Raw genomic sequence first — 25691 nt, 5'->3', positions numbered from 1 at the left:
TTGTTGTGGGCTTTGGGGCAGGATTTGTGTGTGCTTTAGAGGCTTTGAGAAGCTAGTTGGTGTAGGCAGGGGCATCTGCCCAGGACCTCAGTTGCAGGGGGCGGGGGGGTTGCCAGGTGGATGAAGAGGCGGGGTTGCCGGGAGGAGGTCAGGGTGGGGATCCCATCCCAGAGGGGTACTAAGTGCATATGGGTGCTGCATATGGCTGCCAGTTTTGCAGGAGGAGCCATGGGGTCCACAGAGGAGGAGGAATCCAGGAACTTTTGGGGAACTGTGGAAGAGGCATCAGGGAACTTGCCAAGGGCACAGCATCCCAGGAGAGGTGTGTAGTGTGTAGGACCCCTTTGGCCCTAAGGAGAAGGCATTGGGCTGCTGTGCCAGGACTGGAGACATCCAGCTCCCTCTGCCACGCATGTGTGCCTGGAGAGACATCTGTGGCAATGTAGGATCGTGAGGCACATAGGGGATTATGGAGCCCTATGGCTTTGAGGCAGGTGTATAAGATGAGTGGGCTTGGGGAGGCTCAGTGTGTGATCCAGACTGGTGCCCAGATTGGCTGGTGCCTGCAGTCAGTAAGAAGGAAAAAACACCTCAAAAACCAAGCTTCCTGCGCACCAAAAAAACCTGCTGTGAAAGCAAGCATGCTTTAAACACTACCATGTTTCAGCGCTGGCTGCAAACCCAATGAAGTGGCACACAACCACCAAAAACCAGCCTGGAAGCGAGAGGGGCAGAGACAGGGCCCCACATCACGAAGCCGGGTCCAGCCAGCAGCAGCCCACACAGCCGCGCCAGGCTCTCGCGCAGCCAGGAGCCAGGATGCGTCCTGAGAAACCAGAGACGAGTGCTGTAGAAGAGGTAATGACTTTTATTAGACTGACACTTTCACCGGGGGGGGGGACGCTAGCTCTTAAGCACACGGCCCTTCAGAAATGGGAGGCGTTCCTAAGTATTTTGGAGGTAGGTCTAATTTCTTTTTCAGGACGGAACTGACTGGGTTGATACGGGAACTGCCAGGCAAATCATAGGATGTTCAGCCTCTCCCCCTCTAGCTTGCAATGCACCATGTGTCACGGCCGACTGCAGCCACTAACTGTAAGTTTAGTAGTCTTGCTTTTAGTAGGAAAAGTCAGTGGTCTCACTCCAGCTCATAGGACATATACCCACAATACAAATAGCAATGACCTCCCTAAGAAGAGACCGAGTAGGGAAAGGGTCACATTGAGCAAACGGACCTAGGGCTCCTCCAGGTCCCGAGAAGCTTAGAGTAGGCAGCCACAGGTTTCCAAAACTGCTGCCCATACTATAAACCAACTTCAGCCTCCAGGGCTGTGAAGCATCTCCTCAATAAAATACTTAAAAAGTGAGTTTGAGCTCAACAGAGTTCAGCTTGTGCTGTGCTCCTTCCCCAGGCACTCTGGGCTATTGGTGAGGAAATGGGACTGTTCAAGTCATAGCCAAAGATTTTATAAAAAGAGGAAAAATCTCTCTCATACGGAGAGAGATCTTCAGCTTGTGTCAGGGATTTTCGTTAGCTGTAATCTACAGATCTGGCTGCGTTTCACTATGCTTTCCTAGCAGCAGCGCAAGCCAGAAGACAATTTTCCTATTGAGTACCAATTTCCAAGACGGAAAAGAAAGCATTGACATTACAGCAGTTGCCTGCATAAGGGTCTTGCACCAAGGAGTGACAACTGAAAGGAACCATGGAGTGAGCGTGGCCAAGTTTTTTCAGCGTTCTCCTCCTCGCATCCCAAGATACCGAAGGTCAGCAGGACTCCAAACGTAAACTCTCACCAGCTTCATCACCTAACCAAATTTGCCTTTATATCCTTGAACAGAGAATGAAGCCCCAGTAATCCCCCTACCTCCCCCCTGCAGAATGTTATACCTTTTCTTGTCATCTACCCCTGCTCTTCCCTACAAGCCAGTCCTTTTGTCCATCCCCTACAGTAGGCTCGATCTGGTCATAGCTCATCTCGAGCTGTACTGTCAAGAGGGGATTGTAACACATCTGAGTTCTTGGCCTCATTTCTCAGCTCCTGCTGCTCTTTCATTTTCTGGGATTTGGCACGATCCCAGTCAGTCTTTATTTTCTCATTGTTCCACACCACTGAGGTCTCCGTGTCACTGATGTAGCCATCGTCACCAGTATAGTGAGTTGGATAAACTAACAGTGGCTCCACTGAAAAGGCCAGCAAATTCCGATTTTCAAAATGCTTCATGTAGTCAGAGCTGTGCACAAAACAGAAGAAAGAAAGAAAGAATAGCATCGTATGTCCCACATTCACCTTACAGTCCACCTCCAGCCTTAATTTAGCCTGTGCAGCAGATTATAACCTGCTCAACCTTTCAATCTGCAGTCCCAGCAAGGGAGGGACACCAACAGAACACAATGATCCCTTCAGGTCCAGTTCCCAACTATTCCAGGCACTGGCATAACTGAGTCCCTTCTTCAGAAGTACTGTCTTCCTGCAAACCCCTTCTTTCTCCCAAAGAAGGGCGGCTGCAGCTGCAGAAGATCTGGTAGCTTTAGGAATTTAGAGCTAGTCAGATGTTTCGAGGCCAGCTCCAAATTTTTCAGCACGCTCCAGCCATATTTGAGCTCTGTGGGGGGGGGTCTGACCATGTTATAGAGCCATGCAGAGAGGGATTACCACGTACAACAGCACATCCAGAACAGCTACTGAATGCTATCCAGAGGCAAGTAATATCCAGCAAGAGTGTCTAATGGCAAAGGCCCAGACTAGGGCAAAGGAAACAGCTGTCAGCCTCCTCCCGGTGAGGCAGCTTCTGAACTCAGGGAAGGATCTGCTGCAGGTCTGCTTGCCACAATACAATGGCAAAGATTTTAGAAACTGCACCAATGGGCAAACTTAGGGAACAAATTCCTCTATAGACACCAAGCCACCGAGTTGCGGAAGGGCTATGGCATGTCCCTTTCGCATGTGCTTCTAGCAGCGCACGCAGCCATTTAAGTAACTTAGTAAATTCATTGTGCGGCTCTGAACATAGAGTTAGAACAGAATAGGGGTTCCAGTTTTGACAAAATATAGCTATCACATGAAAAACTAAAAATGGGGGGGGGGGGAGAAAGAAACAGAAGAAAAAACCCCTATTCCATAGGCCTCCTTTTTCAACAAACATTTGAAAGCTTTTCAAAAAACAAATGAACAAAATCAATCCCTCTCAAGGCCCGAGGAAACTGAAAAGACACAGTATCCCCAGACCAAATCTACAGGTTACTATCAAAATGAGTCACAGTCTGGGAAACAAAAGGTGCTTCTGAATTTGTTACAAGTGTGACAAAGACTAGGTCAAGAGCCTTTCTCCAAGGGAAATGGACTCCAACTCTGGAGACATTCCCAAACTTGCAGAAAGAGCGCTTGCACTGGAGCCCTGCCCATGGCAAACATCTTCCTCAAAGTGCAATTCCCAAGATGTCTGTCACTAACCCACCCCGCCTACTGACACCGGCAGAGGCCCCCTGAGAAGGCAATTCAGACTCACACAGGATGCTTGTCAAACATGACTGGAAGAAATTCATCAACGGGTAACATTTTGGAGAGCGGCTCAGCTGCCAGCAGCTTATGAGCTCCCTGTAGTGAAATCACATAGGCCAAAGTCCAGTAGGAATAATCGGCTTCCACGAGGTTCCGCACGTGAGGCACAGACTTTTCAGGATGCTCTACCTGCATCCGCTTCCTCCCAATGTAACTGCAAGAGGTGAGGAAGGTGCAAAATTAAGTCTCCTTCTAGAAATACATTCCAGCTCTGCCAGGCTCTGAGCTAAGAAGTGCCAGGTGAAACCCGGGCACCCCTGTGACACAAACAGCAAGATATGAGGGCGGCAAGACTTGGACTCTTGTCTCTACAGTAATTCACTACAGGTAGAGAGCAGAGGAGCCAGGCGCAGTAATATATGGCAGCAAACACATCACTGCAGAAATCATTACTTCTAATTATGAGAGGGAGCCTCATAATGCATAAGTTTGACTTTTCAATTTTCCGTACTTACATCAGATCCCAGTCCAAAGCCTCCTCTTCCAAGTCATACATGAGATTCATCAGACGCCGTTTGAAGAAGATCTCAAAGCGCAAGTCATCCTCAAACACTACTGATTTCTCCAGCCCCCTCTCAACAATCTGGCAATTTATCAGAAGATGTTTTTTTACAGGCAAAAAAAAAAAAATCCAACAAACCAACAACATTGACTGCCATTCTCCTCTCCTTCCGGCCCAAAACCTCTTCTTATTTCTCCCGCTACTATAATAAAGACTGGAAACTCTAGAACCAACAACAGTGCTGGGACCTGCAGAACTGGCAAATCAGTCTCACCCCCACATTTTGCCTTCTCAAGACAGCTACAAAATACAGGCTCCCTTTGATTGTCATCAGGATTAGGGACTCGTCCAGTCACCGAGAGCAGCCAGCCAGAAGCCTAATTTGTAAGCCAGCCTCCACATGCATCCTTTTCACAACTTGTGGTGTGATCCAATAAATCATTCTCCTAATACTCATGCCAATCGTCTGGCCAAAAAAGCACCTGCAGATATCCTTTCCCTGACAAAGCAGGGACAGTGCTTTCTCAAATGTCTCAAGCAGAAACTTCTCCCATGTCTTTCCCCTTCTCCTCATCCACAAAACCTAAGTCCACGCTTGTCCTTTGTGCCCCTGCAAACCCACAGCAGAGGGACCATCAGCAACAGTATGACACATTGCAAGCATATAGCCAGTGAGTGCTCTTTCGTGCAGAAGCACCAGGACACCCAAAGCCCTCTTTAGAACAGTTTCTCATTCGCTCACTCACCTCCTTCCAGATTTTGTAGTGACTGAGGAAACAACCCAACTCTCCTTTGGTGAGTGGACGGCCGTGGTACGGATCCTTATAACCTGGCAGCATTTTAATTCCCAGAGCTTCTACCTCACTGCTATTCATAGCTCTGTAAACCAGCAGAACAAGGGTTAGCACTTTCCTATTAAGCAGAAGACAACTGCCAGATTTGGATCTCAGATGAAACTTTCCTCCCAGGTAATCCCTAAGCCATTTCTACCGGTCTTCCACAGAGAGAATCCAACACAGGCCTCACCACCCTCGCTGCCCTCAGCAAGTTTATGCAGGACACGGGCAGTCTGTGTCACTATAATACGGCAACAGCTCGCAGAGCTACTCAGCCAACATCTCGTTGCCTTCCCCCGAGGCTGCGCACATGCACACAGAAGAGAACAGACCATCCAAATCCAAGCAGTATTCACCAAATCTCAAATCACACCATGATGGGGAGAATGGAAGGAGAAAAGCCCCACAGTCCTTGGCAGACTTCTTTGGGCAGAGCCCTTTCTGATGGGACCAGGAGGCACCAGTGACAAAATATGGCTCCTCCTCCTCCTCTTCCAAAAACACCCCTTTGAAATGCATGTTGCCATCCTCCATCCCCTCCCACCAAGTTCTGTTTTCCAGGGACCCTTCTAGAGATGTTCCAGCTCCTTCTGTTGCCAGGAATTGTACTGGCACGAGCCTGATCCTTGGGACTCACTTGCCATCCACCGCTTCAACGATTTTGCACTCGATCTGCTGCTCGTACAGTGTTCGCAGCATTCGGTCTCGTCTGTCTGTCCGGCGCTTCAAGTTAATCATGAAAACCTGAAAACAGAAAGTCTACTGTCACAAATGTACAGGGAGGTTCCTGCTGTATGGGTGAAGATAAAGACTAAGTGGCAATCCTGCTACATTCCGCCTGGAACTCAAGGGCAGAGACAGCCAGTGCTCACCAACAGATTCATCAAGACCAGTCAGAGCACCCGTGACCAAGAGGGTAGCCCACCAGCTCAGTTCAGGCAGGCTAAACGTCATTCCTCATCTCAGTGCCATGATCATACAGAGCAAGAGCGCAGAGCTCACCTCATCAAAGCCCATCTTGTCAGGGATCTTGGGTGGGACAGATACATATTGCGAAGGCTCTGCTGGAGGGTTCTTCACTAAAGGCAAACAATAAGGAAACCCGTTTGCATTCCATTTTATTCAAAGCATTAACACACACAGACACAATCAAGGGATCTCTACCAGTGGCACCAGTTCCTTGTAGGGTGCTACTATGGCTACACAAGGACAACCGCTTAAACGTAATCAAATACAAACAGTCCTGTTAGCCTACTGGGGATGGAGAAAGAAAAAAAACAGCACGACACCTCTTCTGTGACCTTCGCCTCTTTTTCTGCTGCCAAAACAGCAGAGCACCCAACTGCTAATACTAAGTCAATCCCCCACATACATCCAGCAGGAAAGATATACTTAGCTTTTACTGCTGATTGACAAGTTACTATATTATACTTTCATTTATTATTCACCTCAGACTTTTCCTCTTCATATAAGAGCTTTCCAGTCTCAGATCTATGAGCGAATAAGAGAACGTTTGAACAGGAGACCATTGACTAGAGTTGAATTTACAGAAATATTCTGCTTCTGTGGACAAGGAGAATGAAACTTGTGAAATGAGGAGGAACACATGCAGTCTGCAAATGGCCAAAGAAAACTGGAAATAAACCTCTGGCATCAGAGCCTCAGATTGAGGACACTGTTTCAAAACAACGTTGGCTTGAGACCTGGGCTACCTCTCCTGAAACGTTCACACTTAAAAAGATGTTCCTTCATACGACTCAGTCCCATCCTTTTAAATACTAGCAGAGACTCTACTTTCGTAAAAGAACCTTTGTGCAAACAAGACCAAACAAAGATATACTGTGAACCTAAGCAGCAGCAGGATACCCAAGGGAGAGGAGAAAGTACAGCAAACTCCAAAATACACCGCCCTCCCCCCCCCCGTACTGTAAACATGAGACTTCAGAACACTGCTTGTGTATGCCAGGACAAGAGGGTGCTGCCACAGAGATCTTCCTGAGACTAGAGGCTGAGAAGAAGAAAAGCTGAAATAGAAGTCAATGGAGCCAACGGCAATCCAGAGAGGCCACAGGCCTTGCAAGTTGGGAGGGGAAAAAGCAAAACCAGAAGATACAGTCTCTGCTTTCATGTGGCACAAAAAAAAGAAAAAAGAAACATCAAAGAAAAAAGAGAGAGAGAGAGAGAGAAGAACCAAAACAAATTATTCAGATGTCAAATAGCGTAGCTATACCACCCCCTTCACCCCTATAGGAGACACCAAACCTCCTTCCGGGTTATTTTCGTAAGGTATAGATCAGTTCTAAATGTGCTGTATTAACTATTCCTCCCTTAACCTTTTCCTCCAGTCACCCAGAAATCCAAGAGGGTTGAAAGACTCAAAGGCATACCCTAGGAAAGCAGTACAGCTTGAACACAGCACAGAGCAGATCTGAACTGAAATTCCATAGACCTCAGTTCCACCCACAGCAGTCTCAGTACCACTTACCCATGATCTCTAGCTGGACATGCATGAAACTCTCCATCTCATCCCGCAAGGTGCTGTGGGATCTTAGCGGCACCGGAAGAAAGCCATAAACTTCCTTGTTACAAACAAACATCTGGACTTCTAAAATTAACACACATGTATAGCAAATAAAACACTGCTCAAATCCCACTCCTTCACAAATCCAGCCCATTACAAGACTATAAAAATATCCTTCAGACTGAGCTAAAGAGAAACAGTAGTAAGCCATTACCCACTAGCTCACCTGCCTGCCTACAGGAAAATGCAAAAACAATGATGTCATCAAAAGACCAGGTGTAATCAGGGTGCGGTGGGTAGAAAGCAAGGTCCCGGGAGGCCTCTTTCCGCAAGTCAATAAGAAAAGTGGAATGCACCATGGGGACGGCAAAGCAGCCACGTCGATCTCGTTTCCGAATAGGAATGTAGGCAGGAGTGCGCTTATAATAACCCTGAGAGAGGGAAGATCCACACACAAACCCTTAGGTTTGCTTTTTGTGTTTCTCTGCATCTCACACTTGCAGAGCTACCCAAGCCAAGGCAGAAAGAAACTCCAGGGAAGGGCATGGCGGGGAAGAGAGCACAGCTCTAGAGTGAGCAGGAGCCAGAGAGAGCCGGACACAAAACTCCCCGAAGATTAGCACCCTTGCTACTAATAATTCAGAGCAGTAGGAGGGTAGCAAAGATATAATACGAGCTAGAGACCCAGGCCATCTCTTACCTGAGAAGTCATTCCACACCAGAAATTAGAATAAGCGGCACGAGAATCCAGCATGGGTGCTACCACGGTCTTATTCTCTGCCATCAGCAAGCCCAGGGTGTCTGGATTCGTCAAGATGTTATCTGCATCGACAAACTGCAGCAAGCACAGAGAAATCCAGCACACGTGGTCAGTCATAATGCAGCCGGTCTCTCTTAGCGTTAGTCTAACATGCCATTCAGTGAATATTTTCTGCTCGGTTATACGCGTGCTCTGCAGGCTACCCCCATGACTGTACACAGTCCGTCCTATGCAGCATTTTCCAGAGCCAGAGGAACGCTGACATGCATTTCTTCGCTTTCTAGGAATTAGAAGATGAAGTGACTGTTCCCACCCAGAAAGTACAAAGCATACCAAGATACACGTTACCATGCACCAGAGTGCCCAGGGCACAACGCAGCACGTGTGCAGGACGTTACAGAGCAGCTGATATTTCAACTAGAAAGCCTAGGACCCCTCTTCAGGACATGGAAGGAGTTCACAAAAGTCTCCAAGGGAAATCGTTCACGCACAGGACTGAGAAATGCAAAAGGGAACGTATAACAAACAGCAGCTACCCCAACAGCCAGATCATCTGCGACAGCCATACGAGCCTCCAGACCCAAGATGACGTTTCCACAAGAGCAGTTTTTTGTTTGTTTGTTTGTTCTTACACATCCCCAGTTCTCAAAAGACTCAACAGCAACCGAGGCGACTCGCACAACAGCAGCAAAAGCACTAGAGCTTTCCGAATGGTTCGCTTTTCCCTGCCAGGGCCCTCAGAGCATGCAACAGCACTTGTTATCCAGCAGCTACACAGTCAGCAGCACAGTCCAACCGAGTACACCCCGAGAGAAAAGCGAGCAGTTGCAATCTGTCAGGGCATCGCAGGAATAAAACTCAGTTGCTAGGTCACAATGCACTGGCCAGTACCCAAACGGGAACGCCAGGGGCTGCACAGACCGCGAGTTACTAACGCGACAACTAGCTCTTTGCGTGCTTCTGTGACGCTGCTGAAGAGCCAAGCGCGTTAACCAAATCAGTAGTAAACAGCAAACAAAAACTACCTAGCGTAAGCCAAAGCCATCAGGAGGTCAACCGGGCAGCCGCCGCAGCAAAGGGCCCCTGCGGGCAGGCAGGTCCCTTACCAGGATGTAGTCAGCCCACATGTCCCGGGCGGCCTTCAAGGCTGCCTGCCGGAGCTTCATCACGTACTCGTAGCGCGAGTTCGACCAGTGCTTCGGGCCCTCCTCGTCGGGGTAGGACCTGCCGGGGAAGCGGCGCCCGTGAGGCGGCAGCGCCCGTGAGGCGGCAGCGCCCGTGAGGCGGCAGCGCCCGGCCCGGCCCGGCCCCGCCGCCCCCGCGCCGCCGCTCACCGGGGCTCCTCCAGCGGCCGCCACTCCACGCGGTGGTAGAGGCCCTGCACCCGCACCAGCCACTCGCGCAGCACCGCCGTCGTGTTGTCCGCGCTGTGGTCCGTCGCCACCCTGCGACAAGAGTGCTCAGCCGCCGCCGCGGGCCCCGCCGCCGCCCGCCGCCCCGGCCCCCGCCCGCCGCCGCCCCCGCCCCGGGCCCCACCACAGCGCCGTGCGCTCCTTGGGGTGCCGCAGCCGCTCCAGGGCGCCCAGCACGGCGGGCAGCGAGTGCGCCGCGTTGCGCGCCAGCAGCGCCACGGCCACGCGCGGCGCCCGCAGCGGCGACTCGGGGCTCCAGCGCTCCTCGGGGAAGTAGGCGCCGGCCCGCGCCGCCGCCAGCAGCAGCGCCAGCGCCAGCCGCAGCCGCGCCGCCGCCGCCATGGCCGCCGCGCCGCGCCGCGCCGCCGCCCTCCGACAGCGCCCCGCCCCGCCCCCTTAGGCCCCCCCGCCCCGCTCCCGGGGGGGGCGTTGGAGCGCGGCTGTGCTTAACGCTACATGTCCTTCATGCTACGTCTAAATGTCTTTAATGCTACGTCTCCCTCCCGCCCTGCTCCGCATTTTCCGCCTCCCGCGCGGCAGCTTGGGCAGCCCAGTCGTCTGCGGAACATTCGCGGGGGTTTTCCGGATCCCAGAAGCGCTTCATCCCTAACGGGGGGATACTTCACGTGTCGTAGTGGTTTTGCCCCAGCGGTCTCGTAACGCAGATGTCCTGTTCTGAAGCCGCCTGCCGCCTTCAGCGTCCATGCTTAGGCCATACCCTTAAACGTATTTCCACTTCTTTATACCAGCAGGGAGCCTCACAGGCACATTTTGCATTTGGAAGGATGCGCAAGCTCAGCTGGGCCTGTACCTTACCATATTTTCTCACCTGAGGCTGATTTATTGACTTGGCAGGTGGGAAAATTTACAGTGTCCAAGGCACTATTGCTACTCAATGCTCCCATTCTTATTTCAGAGAGTTCCCGGGCTGTCGCTTCGTGGAGCAGGTTGTCCACGCTTTCCAGAACACAGAAGAAACTGTCACTGTAAAGATTATGTTTGTTACGACCTGAGGCCTCTTTCAGGGCTGAAACAAGGAACAAAAGTAATGTAAAACATCAATAAACATAAGTAACATATCAAACTTTTACTTCCAAATGCTGCCCTTCTCACAGGCATATCTGTTTTTAAATCTGAGATGACTTCTAAGAGTCACTACTACTTGGCCCATCCAAGTTCTACTGTGGCAGCATGGTGCAAACTGTTTTAGAGGCACTTAAAATACTGCTGCCAAGGGTTCACCTCTGCTCTTCCTCCCCCCCCCCCAACATATTTAAATAGAATTAAAAAAGACTATTAAGGCTAGTGTGTTTAGAGGAACCGATTGTAGCAGATGTGCAGATGTGCACTAATGATTCATCCTTAGCATAAAAGCTCTTCTGTTCAACACTTTAAAAGGAAGCAGTAAATATGCAGCCCTCCCATGACATCATGCTTGTGAAATGAGATTTTTTTTTTTGCTCACATTGGCCAGTAGGAGGTTTAGAGGTTACAGCGAGCAAGTGGGAACAGTGGGGGAGGGAAAGAGAATTGGCAAGAATAAGCTATGTCAACATTAGTATTCTGGCAACATTAGTATTTTAACCACAGGCAACATCTGGGAAGAAACTTAAGCACAGAAACATGGAAATCACTGTATAACTGCTTAAAAAAAAAAGAAGAAAAGATCAGCTGCATACAACAAAGCAGAAGTTAAAAGCTTGGCAGCAGTAAATATTTTGGTCTCAGGATATACCCTCCTTTCTTTAGCAGAAGATGAAGGAACAATCGCTGTAAATCAGTCTGTCTTGGTATTTTCAGAGGAGCACAATTTCCTTACCTTTGCTAATGGCTTTCAGCAATACAGCCAGAACCATTTCTTCATAAATATTTTCCACATTTATGATGCCACTGAAATCAGCAAACACGTAACTTTCATATTTTGGCAGCTCCTACCAAAGGAAATACGTGAGAGGACGATCAGGCAATATCAGCATCGCATACACCTCAAAGACATACGATCAGGGCTGGTATTGGTCTGACAGCATTTCAAGTACACCAAAATGCGTTATTCCTCTAACAGTTGCTTCTTTGCCGAAGGCACTCTACATTACCCGTTGCTTGACAACTGTTAATTCCCTAAGATGATCTTGTATAACACATCATTTGTATTCACAGCTTATCAGAAGGAAAGATTGCAGTCAGCAGCCAGGATGGGAAGAACCTACAGAAATTAGTTTAAGACTCCCTAGAAATCAGGCAGGACAAGAAAGGAGTGAGCAATCAATGCGCTCAAATCGCAGAGACAGAAGTATTTTCTCCAAAGCAGAGTGCCCTTCAGTAAGAGCAATTCAGAAACCACCACTAGGACCAGCTACAACAGGAATCAGTCCAAGCAGCATTCTGGCACAAGGCGGAAGAGGAAAGAGGGGGGGAAGGGGAAGAGGAGAACGCTCTGTGAAATCGCTAAATGACCGTCACCTCTATGGTGTGAAACAGATTATGACTTATATCCATTTAGAGGAAATTTACTGGATGCCTTGTGTGAGAGGGCTGTGATGGCATGGGTTATTTAAAAGCTCTTTTCTTCAGGGTTACGGTACAGTTCCTAAACACTAGAATACTAGAGAAGGGGGAAAAGCTGTACTGAAGGGAAGAGAAATCACCTATCCATCCAGTAAAAACTTCTGGCTTTGCAAAGCTTTCCAGAAGAATCAAGTTATTTTATTTTTGCTGAGCTAAAAATCTACTTATAGGAGCCCCCTTTCCATCTCAGCTGAGTCAGAACCCCTTCCAGTCTCTCTCAGATTCAACCTTACCAGTTTACACCTGGACTCCAAATGCTTCAGCAGAAAAGGAAGAAAAATCTGAACCAACCACTCCTGAGCAAACTGCTTCCGGGTAGAACTGCTGTCATAGTCAAATTTCTGCAAGCAGATGACAATGAAAATCAAAGGAGAATAAGTCAAATCGTCAGATGCCTTCTCCATAACTACCACTGCATCTGTTGCGTTAAAACAGCACACAAATGTGAAAAAAATACTTGGAGTAAAGCAGCACCACTCAACAGAAAAAACAAAAAGCCCAAAGATTTATGCATCCAAGTAAGAACAAACACGCAGGGAAGAACAAAGAAGGCATCCCATGCCTTACCTTTAGCACACGATCTTTGACATTTTCCAGCATTTGGATGACTTGGTTACGGTTAGTTGCCTGGCTGAGGCGTTGTTCTGAAAGCTGCTGGAAGGTATAGATGGAATTCTGCATTAGCTGTAAAAAACAAAAGTCTACTGAGTGGGTACCAGATATACAGGAACCAGGGTTTCACTCCGCATCTCACCCCAACTGGGAGTGACTCTCCTGGTTAGTCAGCTTTCTTTTACTGAGGAAACCTTTTCAAACCTTTGCCTCACACCTTCTGGGCAGCCTAAGAAGAGATTAAGGAGGGACAGCACAAAAAGTGAAATTAATAGCTAAGATTGGAGCTCACTCACAGGGTCAGCCCTTCTGAGCTTTTTCCAAGAATGTTTTCTCAAAGTTTCACCACTTACTTGCTGCATGAGGTTCTGAGCTCCGAGGACCAAGCTTGTCACACTGTGAAAGCCAAACCTCTCAAGTCCCTGCAGACTTTCTTTATAAACATCAGCCTTCTCATAACACGGTTGCATGATTTCAGGCATCCAAGACGTTCTCCCAAGTGTCAGAAGCTATATCAGAGCAATAGCGCATTACTTAGGCAGTATACAGTGTCACTTTTCCTTTTTACTATTTGTTCCCAAATTCATTTGGAGCCCCAGCTCTGCTATTCCCACTTCCTTCCTTCACTCCATTTCTGGTCAGGCCTCAGATTCTCTCAGGAATACAGGGCAGCAAGACAGCGGCCAGTTACATGTGCTCAAGGAAGGAGTATAAGAGAGAAAAGAGTGTACGATGACAATTCCCCAGCATACCTTTCCAGTAATATGCAACTTAAGAGACTTTATGCTTAATAAAGCTCAATCCTGGGGTCAGTGAGAACCTTCTTGCCAGGATTCAGTATCTGCAAATTAGCTGCGACATTGTGACAGTGAAAAGTATGCTGCCTCGAGAACCAATCCTGTACTGACAACTGCCACAGTAGGTAGAATGCTGGTATTCCTGTCTGCAAATTTAACGGCAACGTGGCCTGCAGGGAGCTGGAAAAAAGCAGTTGCCTTTGTCATATCATTTATGTATTTTACCTCTTTTTGCAAGACTGCAATAGGAGAGTTCCGTACAGTTCTGACCATCTCATCAACTCTCTGAGCAAAGAGCGAGCGTACCATCTCAGCTCCTGAGCTGATCGGACGCATGAGTTCCTCCATCACGCAGTCCAGGTCAGGCTCCACTCCCTGGCAACAGCACGATTCTGCTGGGCTTTGCACTGTGGCTGTCAAAATGGAAAGCTATGGGTTGTGCGATAGACTGTGCTAGACTCCACATTGCCCTGGATCCACTAGGCACAAATCCAAGACAGCAGGGGCTCGGACTATGTAGAAACCACCACCCGATAACTTCTGCCCCCAGTCAATGTTTTATTACATGCAACCATAGTATCTGTTGGTCTGTTCTACCCAAAACAGTGATATCTAAGCCAGCGGTTCACAGATTAAGGACTGCAGCTATGGGCAGGAGCCTTGAAGTTCCTCATATTAAAAATTATTGGAATTTCAGGTATATATATGGATTTTCAACTGAAACAAATTGTTAAGCAGCAGTAAAACGAGCAAAATTGTTCAGAAGAGCACTTCGTGATGAATTAATTCCTACTCCAGCCTCGCTGTTGGCAGAGGATTCTGCATGCTACTCACACCTGCAAGAAAATTGCAAAGTAAAGACTGTATCAACCAAATACAGACTACATAAAGTAAGAACAGCTTCGCTGGGTCAGGCCAAAGTGGTGACTCCGTGTCCTGTTTTCAACAGCCATCAATGGCAGAGGCCTAAGGTGCAAAAGGAGTTCCTGGGCTAGAACAAGTTTCCATGTTTAATAAGCCTCTAAAAATGTAATGGATTTGTCCAATTTTTTTTTGAACCTGAAAATTTTTTGCCTTTCTCCCAGCCTTTTGCACCCATTTGTCCAACCTTGGAGCTTTCTGGCTATCTGATCCTTCAAAGTCAGCATCTGATCCAGGTCTGGGCGGATTTTCTTCTCCAACTGAATTTGTAGTTTTTCTTTCTCCCTCTGAAAAACTTTGAATTCACTGGAGACTTGACTGAGGATCAGTGTGTAAGCCTCCTGCAGAAACTGGGTGGCCGTTAAAGAGCAGGTGAACCAGAAAGAGAGATAAAGAAAGAATACAGGAAAGGTAAGAGGCATCATACAGGCCTTAGGCAAGTTTTGGAAATATTACTGACTATTCTAACAGAAGCAAATTCCTTGTTAGGTTACTAGGTTCACCAGTAAACAAGAGACTGTCTTCCATCTGTGTCACGCTTCTAAGATTCTTCTCAACTCATCCAGCCCAAATATCAAGTAATTCATTGTTCCTCATCTCCCTTATAATCGTTCCCTCATTGCCCATATGCAGCAAACTAGAACTAAACATACCTTTCACACAGTATAATGCTCTCTATCTTTACACAACGTACCACTAAAGACAGCAGTTTCACAGGAGACAGAAAAGGCAGGGAAGCCTTTGAATGGGCACTGTACGTCAAATTGTTCTTTATTTAAAAAGTTTATACGTGAAGTTCATGTTTATAGCTCCCCTGTCCTCTCCAACTGCAGAGTTTTAAATAAAATGGTCCTACCAGCAATTTCCACAATGCTTTCATCTCAGAACTCATCTTTCCTTGAAGCAGATGAGTAAGTTTGCGACCAACAAACCACTCTCTGTTTCACTGTTATACAACCTAATACTTAAGAGCTATGAGTAATGCTGCAATTGGGCAGCTTGCATCAGGCAAAAGGTATCCCAAAATTGGATCTGGCTCTCCCAACAGCAGAGGTTCTATCACCATATGCTAAAGAAAGAAAAAAAAGAACCCTAGGTGGGGACCAGCACTGACTTTCAGATGCAAATAAAGCCCTGTGCATTTACCTGGAGCCACAGCTGCTTCCTCCGAAGTTCTGACCCTCTGATACGTGGGAGCACTTGAGACCGCAGCACTGGCAGCAAATCCTCCATTAGCACATTACCAAGAATCTAACCCCCACCCACCCCCCAAAAAAAAACTATTTAAACCAAGTTCCAGGCAACAAACTTGCATTAAATGCTCTGGTATTGGAACATTCAGCACTTTACAAACCTCAGGTTCCACTCCCAGGAGAAGATCCCCTGTCCTGTAGCTACCTCTCTCTTGTCTGTAAAATCGTACAGCCTCCAGAAACGCTTCAGCTTCAAAAGAGCCTCTCCTCTGTAATTCTGAAGACAAAAGACGAGTTAGTCTAAGATTACTTAGAAAAACCTACTTGATTTTAACCACATTCAAACAACATGTACGTAAATACAACGCAATGACTACAAAATGCCAAGATGACAAATGCTGTATGAAACCTACTGTATAGAGGAAGTTACACTACTGGTGGAAGAACAGAGGGGAAGATATTCTAAACACTTTAGCGAATCTAAATGTAGCAGCCTAACACTGAATCTCAGTATTTCCTAAAGGAGTGCCAGCCAAATCATATGAAGTTGCAGGAATTTAGCAACTATAAAATTATTCCAAGGGAGAATAAAGACTGCAGGAAATTTTCTCACTGTCTAGGCACAGGAATCAAAAAGCCAAGAATTTAGAGAGACCTCATTTATAGCTGGCCCTTCCATGAAAAGAGCCTCATGGTAGAGGGCTCATGCTCTCAGCCTTCATGGATGATATCGCTTCATTAAATGGACTACCTAAAGGCAGACACCTACCAGATTTCAAAGCATTACCTGTACTGTGATACCGAATGCCATCTTGAAGAGCAGATTTCCAGATCTGCTGGGATTCTGCAGAGTTTGTGCAGAAACAAAAGTGCCTTCGGAATGGATGGTAGAGGAAAAACAAGAACTCTCCTGGAGGATCAGTTAAGGTATTCCAGCCCTGCTGGGAACAGCCACCTTGGGGCAGAGGGAAAGAAGAAAAAGCACAGTGTATGCCATCACAGGAACAATTTGAAATTACTGCTTCTATAAACTCCAGGCAATTTCATGGCAACTATTGGTAGGTCTGTTGCCTCTCATTGAGTGCTACCGTTATACTGACAAAATAAAATGCTCAAGGCCTGCTGTATCAATGCGTGATCCAAGGCCTGCTGTATATCAGTAGCTTATTAGAAAATGAGGGAGCAAGATGTAGGGTGATCAGAACCAGCCAGATTCCAGCCTTTAATTTGTGGCAGGGGAAATGCCAAACCAGTGATATCAGACTAGGAGTTTGGATAGTCGTCGCTAAGGTGGGTCAACCTTTTTTTTCTTTTTTTTTTTAGTATTATTAGAAATAATAAATAAATATTTGACATAATATTATAAACAGTAGGCTATTACAAATATTTTGTTCTGAACGCAATTGGTAAAGTCTCACTTCCTTTTTAAGCAGTATCTTCAGCATACTAGAAAGATGCTAGTTCCATTAGCAATTTTTTAATTGCTGTCCATAATTTAAAAAGCCATCAGTAATTTACATATCATCACAGCCAGACATAAATTTTTACAGTATGCAGTTATCTTATAAAAGCGAGACTGAAAAATTGAACAGAGAAAACCATTTCAAATTAATTTTGGTCACTAGCAGAAATGTCTCTGCATGTGCTTCTAATTTCAGGCCACTTCATTTTAAACTGTTAGTTTTTCATCTAGTTAAATAAGGTCTTGCAATCTGCCAGAAGTCCTAAACACAGCTGTGATGTTCCAGGGGAAAGAGACAAAAGAGAATAAGGAAAAACAAAGAAAAAAACACACATTTAGCTGCATGAGATCCTGAAAGCACAGAGTCCACGTGACATCAGTCAATATAATGTTCAGTTTAGCATCTGAATGTTGTAGCTCTGTCTATATGTAATGAAGATTGCTCCGTGTCAGACCGTTACCCTCTTGCATGGCAAGAACTGCAAGATCTCATCACTGCACACGGAGCCCACCTTGCATTATTGCTACTGTTGCTAATGTGCCATTCAAGTCATTGGTTTTTTGTAATGCTTTGAGATGCCCAACTGGATTCTGCTCGTATCCAGGCCAATATATATTTCTTAAGATCAACACATCATAGAATTACCTGCAAATCCTTGGCACAGACTGCTGACCAGTTTGGTGTATTCACTTAGCGAAGTCAACAACAGGTAGCCAGACAGAGCAGTCGAGCCTCTGGGCTCACAGCCTTTTCCCAGGGCCTGGGAAAGAAATCAAACGGAGTGTTCTCAGTGCGGGTTTACAGGCAGAATTATTTATACAGATTTCCATTCTGCACTTTAGAGCAGCTGGCAACAGCAAGCGGTTTTATTTCTCATGACTTCACTTACAAGGCCAACAGCTGTAGAATTCAGTAGCTCGTTAACACAGCAGAGTAACGACAATTAGAGTAGGTAGTGAGGGAACATAAGGCAACACAGCAAACCGGGATGAATTTTAAGGAGATGGAATATATTTGCCCTTGCAAAGAGAATCTTTTTCCAGTGATCCAGGTGTGAAGTGGCAGGCTTTTACATGACACCAGCTACATCCTAGTAGCTGTATTTGCACAGTCCTGGGTTGTCTTCTGTCGTGCCTGCAGGGGATGCCTAGGAATGTTTGCATGGAGTATGACCACATAAACCCCTTGATTTTACAACCTCTACAGCTGTAGCAGAAGGAGCATAGTTACCTCTTTGCTTTCAAACCATTCCAGGGTAGAATCTCCAAGAAGAACAAAGTAATTCTCCTTCCACCTTTGGGAATCTTCATCATACTGAGAGAGCAATCCATCATACAAAGTAACATGAGGTGCCCTCTGGGTCTAAGAATACACAAGAGAGAACAGTGAGCAAACCTCAGCAGAAGCGTCAGCTCTGTAAGAAAAAAGATCATGTTATGCTGTGTGCGGTACAGAGAGCGGGAGCCTGGCCCAATCAAGACTTTTGCTATTAGCACAGTATAAATAATTGCGAGAAGCAATTGAACAAGGACACCTAGCGGTCACAAAAAGCAAACAAAGCACCTAAATCAACTGCGTGCGACACTCCTTGGTAATCTGCAGCGATTTTGACGCTAACCTGTGAGTTATATCCTTGGCTATCGATCCCACCTACTCATCTAAAATATTAGCGCTATGCTTAGTGTAAGAAAATGTGGTTTTACAAATACACCACACAAAAAGCTGACAACTTTTTAATGATAACGGGATAATGAGAATCAGAACACGGAAGTGTCAATTCTTATTCCCAGGCACTGGTCAAAGAGGCATGCAAGTTCCCTAACTTTGCCAAAAAGCCCCCGCCTGAACATTCAATAAACACAAGAACCCTTTTCTCACCTGAAGATGACAAAGAGAACGGAAAAAAAGGTGCAGAGAGTTGTGCGAGACTAGGGGAAAAACAAGCAACTTGAGTGACTCAGAGGAAAAGAGAATGCCTCTCAGTTCCCTAAGGGCACTTTATATATTTATCTTGATCCTTAAGGAGTTAGTGCGGTCGGGAAGATATGCATGCAGGTGGAGGAGACACTAGTCTTCTAATTCTACAAAGGAGCAAGTCCCCCAGGCCTATCCTTACAGAGGCATGAAATGCATAAATGACCACTTGGCAACACAAGTGTGCTGTCTGTTGTTACAGCTGTCTTAAAATACGTTCTTAAACACCTATTTTTAGGCCATAAAAGATAAACTATCCCTTAGTAATAGGTCAGTGATCTGCATAATGGTAGTCAATTGAATAATGAAGCTGCAAAGAGACAGGGAATAGCAGTCAGTCTTCACATTCATAAGAGAATGTGCATCCCCAAGATGAACCTCAGGAGGAAAGTGTTTCTGGGGGACATGACATCAGGTGCAAAGGCTTATCATTTACCTTGCTCTGTAGCAGCTGCAGGGCAAGTTTCCCTTGCAGGTCCAGTTCCTCCGAGACCTGTCGCAGAAAGGCAGTTGCAAGCTGCCTCTGGTAGTAGGGCAAAAAGTTCTTCATCATGGCAGCTGTGCAACCTGGGGTAGAACAAGAACAGAGACAGTTTCACTTGGTAGTTTCCTCACAGAGGAGGCAGCCTTCTGTTTCTAATTAGCATTTTTCTCTCCTCCAAGAACAGCTTTTGAATTAGAAGTACAACTCCCAAGAAACAAGGCTGCTAATTAAGCTCTGGACACCCAAACTGCTCCAGGGGTTGCAAACATGGTAGCCTGACGCAGGGCGCTGCTGTAAGGCTATGGGTAGGCTCTGCCGGAATTGTTACAAACTCACCGTGACCTCTGAGATCCAGACACTCTCCTCACTGCTGCTATGCAACCTCTGAATAATGCCACTTGCCCAAAGAGACCTCTACTACAGACCCTTTGCATTACAAATGTCTAACCCAGCCCAGGCAGTTTAGTGGATGTGCACTCCTATTTTTGACTACTTGAAGCAATTACCGAATACCTTAAATTGCATCAAATGTGATACAGTTTAGTGCCATTTTACAGTAGAGGAAACTGAGCACAGAGGCATGAAGCAACCTTTTTGTATCTCAAAAGGTCCAGAGAGGCCAAGTTCCTTATTTCTTGCAGTCGTCACTAGACCCTAAACTGCTGGCGCTTTATCATCTTGGGAATTCAGTCAGTACAGCACGTGAAGAAGTCTAGTGAAGAAAAGATCCAAAATGCCAGAGGGTCTGATGCTATTCAAAAATAAAAGACTTCTATATGCCACTGCTTCTCCAAACATTTTCTCCACCAGCTGAAAAGACGAAAACAAGGGAGCAAATTCACTGATAGCTGAGTTGTTGAAATGTCACGCCTAAAACTGCTGTAAGCTTAAAAAAAGTCTGACAATAAAGCTACAGTTTGAAGTTGTGGAGGCTTCCAACAGCACATTGCCTACCCTATTGCTATAGGGATCGCAAAGAGGCAGAGAAATATGTTTCTCAAAAAACAGTAGGAGGCAGGAAGGGGAGGAAGCCAGCAGTCTAAAAATAAGGCGTTTCCCAATTCTCACACAGAGAACCATTCAAAAAGGTAGGTACCAGAGAAGAGGGTTTTGAGATTAGTTTCTCACACACACATGCAGTCCTTTTTTGTCCAATTAACACCTTGAAATCAACACCTAAATTAGATTTCATGTCCCACAAAACCCAAATTTGAGCTCAGCGAGCACTAAGCCAATGCTGGCAGCCTTCCGATGTTGAGAAGTACTTATACTAAGCACCAGAAGAACTTACCAGACAGCAGAGAAGGGATTCAGAAACAGCTATCGCTTTTGGAGACTTGTGGAGTTCACTGGTACTCTTGTGGTGGTAAAAAACCCACGCTTTTGGGAAGAAGGATTTCCCTTTATTAATGTCTCTCAGTTCATTTATCCCTGCCTCAAAGATGATGCTTCAACAGTAGAAATCTCACATGAGTGTAGAGCGGCCAGTTTACAAGTAATCGGTGTTAAAGTGACTCATTCAATACAGCAATGAGTAGAATCTGAAAGGGCAGTCACATCTGACATTTTACTGGGACCACTGTATGCTCATCAATAAGCATTTTGAATGAACAATCCCCATGCTTAAGTTGATCCACAGAACACTCCTTGTAACATATATACAGATTAATTACATTCGGTACTCAGGAGGACAGTCAGGCTGCTATGGAACAAATAGAACTCCTATCCTGCCTCTTTCAAATGCTTTTCCCCACTTATTTAGGCTTGAAAAGGTTTAAAAGCTGGTTCCACGCTGCCTATGTAACCCAAATTCTCTATCCTCTGCGCTGGGATTCAGTTGGTGATGATCACTGTTGTATGCAATACGCAAAACACTGAATGGTTAATATCAGAAGGATCCTGAGAGTTGATGAACAATGAATTTGCACTACATGTGTTGGCTGTTGCAGTTATTCAGTCCTTCCCTGACATTGCCCAAAGAAATGAAAGCAGCAAGGAAAATCTGAGTGGTTTTAGGCCAAAACCAACGATGGCACAAATCATCTTAAAGCATCGGTCAACCCAAGCACACACAAAATACCCAGTTCAGAATTTATGAAAGCTCAAGGATTGCAGACCTGACACTGAAAAGGATCAGAACTTCTTGACAAGTGATCCTCAGCTGGGCAGCTTTCTTTGAACTATCTACAGAGTATTGCTGGAGTCCAGCTTGCAGGGACAATTTGCTATTAGTCAGGGATTCAGTGAGAAGAATGCATCTCATACGTTAACAGCAGGAGAAATATCCAGATCAGGCCTGGATCAAGCAGATCAGTAGAAGAGAAGGGCTGGGTATGAACCAACACCAGCAGGAGAGAAAGCGTCCTGTAAAACAACCAGCCTGAGCACCAGTTACATTCAGCTCCATTAGCCGCTTCCTGCCTGCACTGAGAGTATCCTCTTGCATTTTATAGGGGACCCTCTGCCATCTGTACTAATACACCACATTTAATTTACTATTTAAAGATTAAACAACTATTATGTAATACCTTAGTTCTCTAAGCTGATTGCCAGTAGATTTGATCTTGCCTTCTCTTTACAGCAAAGTCTAATAGCCTTGTCCTGTGAATGTTTTCCGAGGACAGTTTTGTGGCAGTCTTCCCTCACCCAATACAGACAGTAATACATAAATGTAAGTATTTGATTATGAGGCTATATACAAAATTAACTATAAACAATTATAAACAGGAACTTTTTTCTTCAAAAGGCAATGGAGATAGTGGAAGCCATTTTTTACCTCTCAGATATCTGCGCTGCTTCCCACTCAGTGGGCTTGAATATCTTCCTCCCATCTTCTGCTTCAGTGTGCTCGCTGTCTACCAAACTTCAAGATCAGGATCTGAGGAAGAGAGAGGACATACCACACACCGATTTTTTAAGTTTTTAAAGTGGCAGAGATTGTCCTTTTCTGCCAAACTCTCCTCCAGCTCATAAATATTCAAATAACGTCTCTCATATCAGTCCCTTGTCTACACCCCTACTCACAAAATAAGCCTTAAAGAGGCAGCAGCACCACAGTCCCTCTGCCCACACACTCCCCTCTTCTCACAGGCCTTACCCCTAAGCCTCTAATGTTAAAAGGGTACTAACTTGATTTCTGCTTTATTTTCCAAGACTGTGGAGTCAGTGTGAATTCATGCTCAACATCACCCTAGCTATGCTCTCATAGCGAGATGGGACTAGCTCACAATGAACTGGATACAGTGGAACTGTAAAGTGAATAACGAACACACCACATTTCTTCACAGAACTGCAAGTGCAATATCCATCCTAGAAATACTGCTGCTTAGTGTTAGTTAAATGCAAAGCAAAAATGCAGCTATTCAAGACAAGCCTGTTTACACTGGAATTTAAGTTTAGGATGCTAAAGCAGTACAGCCTGTAAATTTACATGATGCTATGAACTGCACTACCAGATTTATCAGATACTCTTGGTACTCCTTCATACTCTACCCACTTCTTCCCCCTCTCAGCTTCCGCTGTACAAGACATCCCACAATAAACTTAAGGAGAGGCCTCTGCTTGTGCTAGAGGATAATGCATTTGGGAGTGAGGCAGAAGTGAATGAGTGGAATACGATAAGGGGACTTTTCTGAGTTATTTCTAAATTTGAAAGCCTGTCATGGAAACAACACTGGTCATTGCTTTACTCCGCACCTGCTCTCAGTTCTCAGTTCCCTAATTAAGCTGAACTAAATTATCTTCCACTTTTACTGTTACGCAACTGACAATTTTTGATACCCTTCACACCCCACAGAACATGTAGAAACAGGAAACCCTGAGCAGAAATGCTCAGGGCCTGCATCAGTCCCTAGACTGGTCAAAAAGCCAAAGTACTTCTAATATAGGGAAATCAAAAGAGGAGACTTTAGGGGGAAAAAAATACCAAAAAACTATAAAACCAGATGGAAAAAGAGTTCAGAATCATTAAAAGGATAATACTGTGCTACACAACAGAGAGAAGCAGCTTTCTACAAACATGGCACTTGGACACAGAATGAACCAGCTGCATCTCTTGGCTATTTGAAAACTTAGCACCATGCATTTTTGGATTCACATTTGCACAACTATCTTATTAAATCTTCCATAGTATGTCAGGTATGAGAATCAGGACACATGTCATCTGAGATGCAGGGTGCAATTTGCGCTAATAAGATTTTGAGTTTGAAAGTCTCGTCTGTACACATTTGCTTTACTGGTTTATTTCATATTTTAAGTTGCAGAGCTCAACAATCAGGCAGACATAAACATGATTTTAGTTATGTTTGTATTTCTTTAACTCACAAATCCTTTTACTCTCACGAATTCCTATTGTTCTTTCACCAGCTCACCAATGAAATTGGACATTATTTCTTTTCTGCGAAGGACTGGCAATGAGAACAAGCGGTAATGGAATAAAACATAAAAAGGGACAGGAGTTCCAAAACTGACTGCACGGCCAATCTTGTCATGAGCAGTAAAAATCACAAAGGAATTGAAACAGTTCAGACTTCCCTAGATGCTGAACTCAAATACTGGAAAAGAGTGAAGTATAAAAAGGGAGGTTGACATGATAACCGGTAATGAAGTCACAGGTGAGTCTCATCAGAAATGAGTCTCATGGAGGAGATAGAGCTCTTGGTAAAGAGACATGGAGACTTTGCCAGATGTTGGGGAAAACATGTTTAACTTGGTCTGTGAATAGCAGAAAGATGAAAGCAGCAGTAAAAGTAGGTGGAGGGAATGGGGAATCAGAGGAGTACAGATGCATTTTTCTGCCTGGCACTTCAGCTGGCAAGTTTGCTTCCTCCTCCAGCACCAAGACCACATCTGCCCTCAGAGACGAACAGTAGGAAGAATCGCAGATGCAAAGATGTTTTACCAGTTTGTGACATTCTATCCGGATCTCCTTATAACTAATTTCAAGGACAGCCTATGGGAACAATGAGAACAGTCACTAACCAGTCCTATTTTATAGCTCCTACCAGAATTCATGCCCCCAGGAAAATTATGCTACAGAGGACACTAAGCAACAGAGGCAAACCAGGAATCATGTGGGAAACCCTCAGACACTTTGCTGGTGAAGGCTGAATAGTTTATACTCCAGTAATTGTTGCCAAGGCTTATTAGATTATGGCTCTGAAAGGATGAGATATGTCCTAAAAAGGAACAGATGTGTCCTGCACTGTAATTTCAATTCCTCTACACTTGTCAACAGCAAACTGCCCAAAGTCCTGTCCAGCTTCTGCACAACCGACTTGTGAAAATCATATCACCTTCCATTTACAACCCAGGAATCTGAATTCCTGGGTTTCGTTCCCAGGTCTGGCACAGAAATGCCGCATTTCCTAGGAGATAAGTCATCTATCTTTCCCGACTCAGCTGCTTCATCTGTAAAGACTGGAATACTTTTTCTTTCCGGCTATACACTAACAGATTGCCGGACTCCATGCAAACTCAAAACATTCTGAAACCAACAGCTGAAGGCATAACAAAGGAGGACTGAAAGCCTCTGAGCCAAAAAACTTACCTCAGTCTGTTTGTAGATTATTCTTCTTGGACTGGTTACACTCTAGTGCATCACTAGAATTTATCTGAGCTTCAGGATGCCACCTAAAGAGCAGCAGCCTCTCTCCCTCCTCACGTGTCCAAGATACACCTATGAGGGTTTTTTTTAGCGGTAAACTCTCGACAGTCTAGATTCATGAATAGTATAACCAAAGATCTCTAACAGAAACTAAAGAACAGACCCTCTACATACATTTGAAAAACAGGATAGGAGGAGCCACTGACCCTATGTTTCACACGTGAACTAAGGACAGTTAAAATCAGGATTATAATGAAGACAAATAACCTGAGCGCAGTCCAATGAAACCAGCAAGGGAAACAAAAGACTAGCCTAAAGCCAGAGAGTTCAGGGGTGTTCCACATCTTGCCACCCTGACATCTGCACGACAGCGAGATGACAGACAGAGAGACGACAGACAGCAAGAGCCCCGGATATCCAAAATCCCACACCTGCTCCTTCAGTTCTTGGTTGCTATTCACACAACATCATGACCAGGTGAAA

General features: G+C 45.7%; 2 protein-coding genes across 4 annotated transcripts; both read right to left on the bottom strand.

Moving 5' to 3' along the window:
* Positions 1 to 1490: 1490 nt before the first annotated feature.
* COLGALT1 (collagen beta(1-O)galactosyltransferase 1) lies at positions 1491 to 9990 on the bottom strand. 2 transcript variants are annotated; one of them, XM_064499435.1, is made up of 12 exons: positions 9719 to 9990; positions 9517 to 9627; positions 9289 to 9406; positions 8123 to 8257; positions 7649 to 7853; positions 7387 to 7506; positions 5904 to 5980; positions 5539 to 5645; positions 4812 to 4944; positions 4019 to 4146; positions 3511 to 3717; positions 1491 to 2235 (listed from the first exon to the last, which is right to left on the bottom strand). In XM_064499435.1, the coding sequence occupies exons 1-12, from the start codon at positions 9934 to 9936 to the stop codon at positions 1968 to 1970; spliced, it is 1827 nt and encodes a 608-aa protein (XP_064355505.1). In that variant the 5' UTR covers positions 9937 to 9990; the 3' UTR covers positions 1491 to 1967. The 2 variants fall into 2 exon arrangements, with proteins under 2 accessions (XP_064355505.1, XP_064355506.1); XM_064499436.1 differs by lacking the exon at positions 9517 to 9627.
* Positions 9991 to 10400: 410 nt separating this feature from the next.
* NIBAN3 (niban apoptosis regulator 3) lies at positions 10401 to 25652 on the bottom strand. 2 transcript variants are annotated; one of them, XM_064499434.1, is made up of 14 exons: positions 22380 to 25652; positions 19556 to 19686; positions 18376 to 18507; positions 17791 to 17905; positions 16470 to 16637; positions 15844 to 15959; positions 15636 to 15740; positions 14677 to 14839; positions 13794 to 13981; positions 13125 to 13280; positions 12727 to 12843; positions 12393 to 12500; positions 11414 to 11525; positions 10401 to 10621 (listed from the first exon to the last, which is right to left on the bottom strand). In XM_064499434.1, exons 1-14 carry the CDS (start codon positions 22432 to 22434, stop codon positions 10407 to 10409), a joined length of 1881 nt encoding a protein of 626 aa, XP_064355504.1. In that variant the 5' UTR covers positions 22435 to 25652; the 3' UTR covers positions 10401 to 10406. The 2 variants fall into 2 exon arrangements, with proteins under 2 accessions (XP_064355504.1, XP_025970779.1); XM_026114994.2 differs by lacking the exon at positions 15636 to 15740.
* Positions 25653 to 25691: the final 39 nt, after the last annotated feature.

This window comes from Dromaius novaehollandiae, chromosome 33 (assembly GCF_036370855.1).
Source record: "Dromaius novaehollandiae isolate bDroNov1 chromosome 33, bDroNov1.hap1, whole genome shotgun sequence".
NCBI lineage: Eukaryota > Metazoa > Chordata > Aves > Casuariiformes > Dromaiidae > Dromaius > Dromaius novaehollandiae.
Note: the sequence above shows the minus strand (reverse complement) of the source record. Positions and strands in the feature narration are given on the sequence as shown.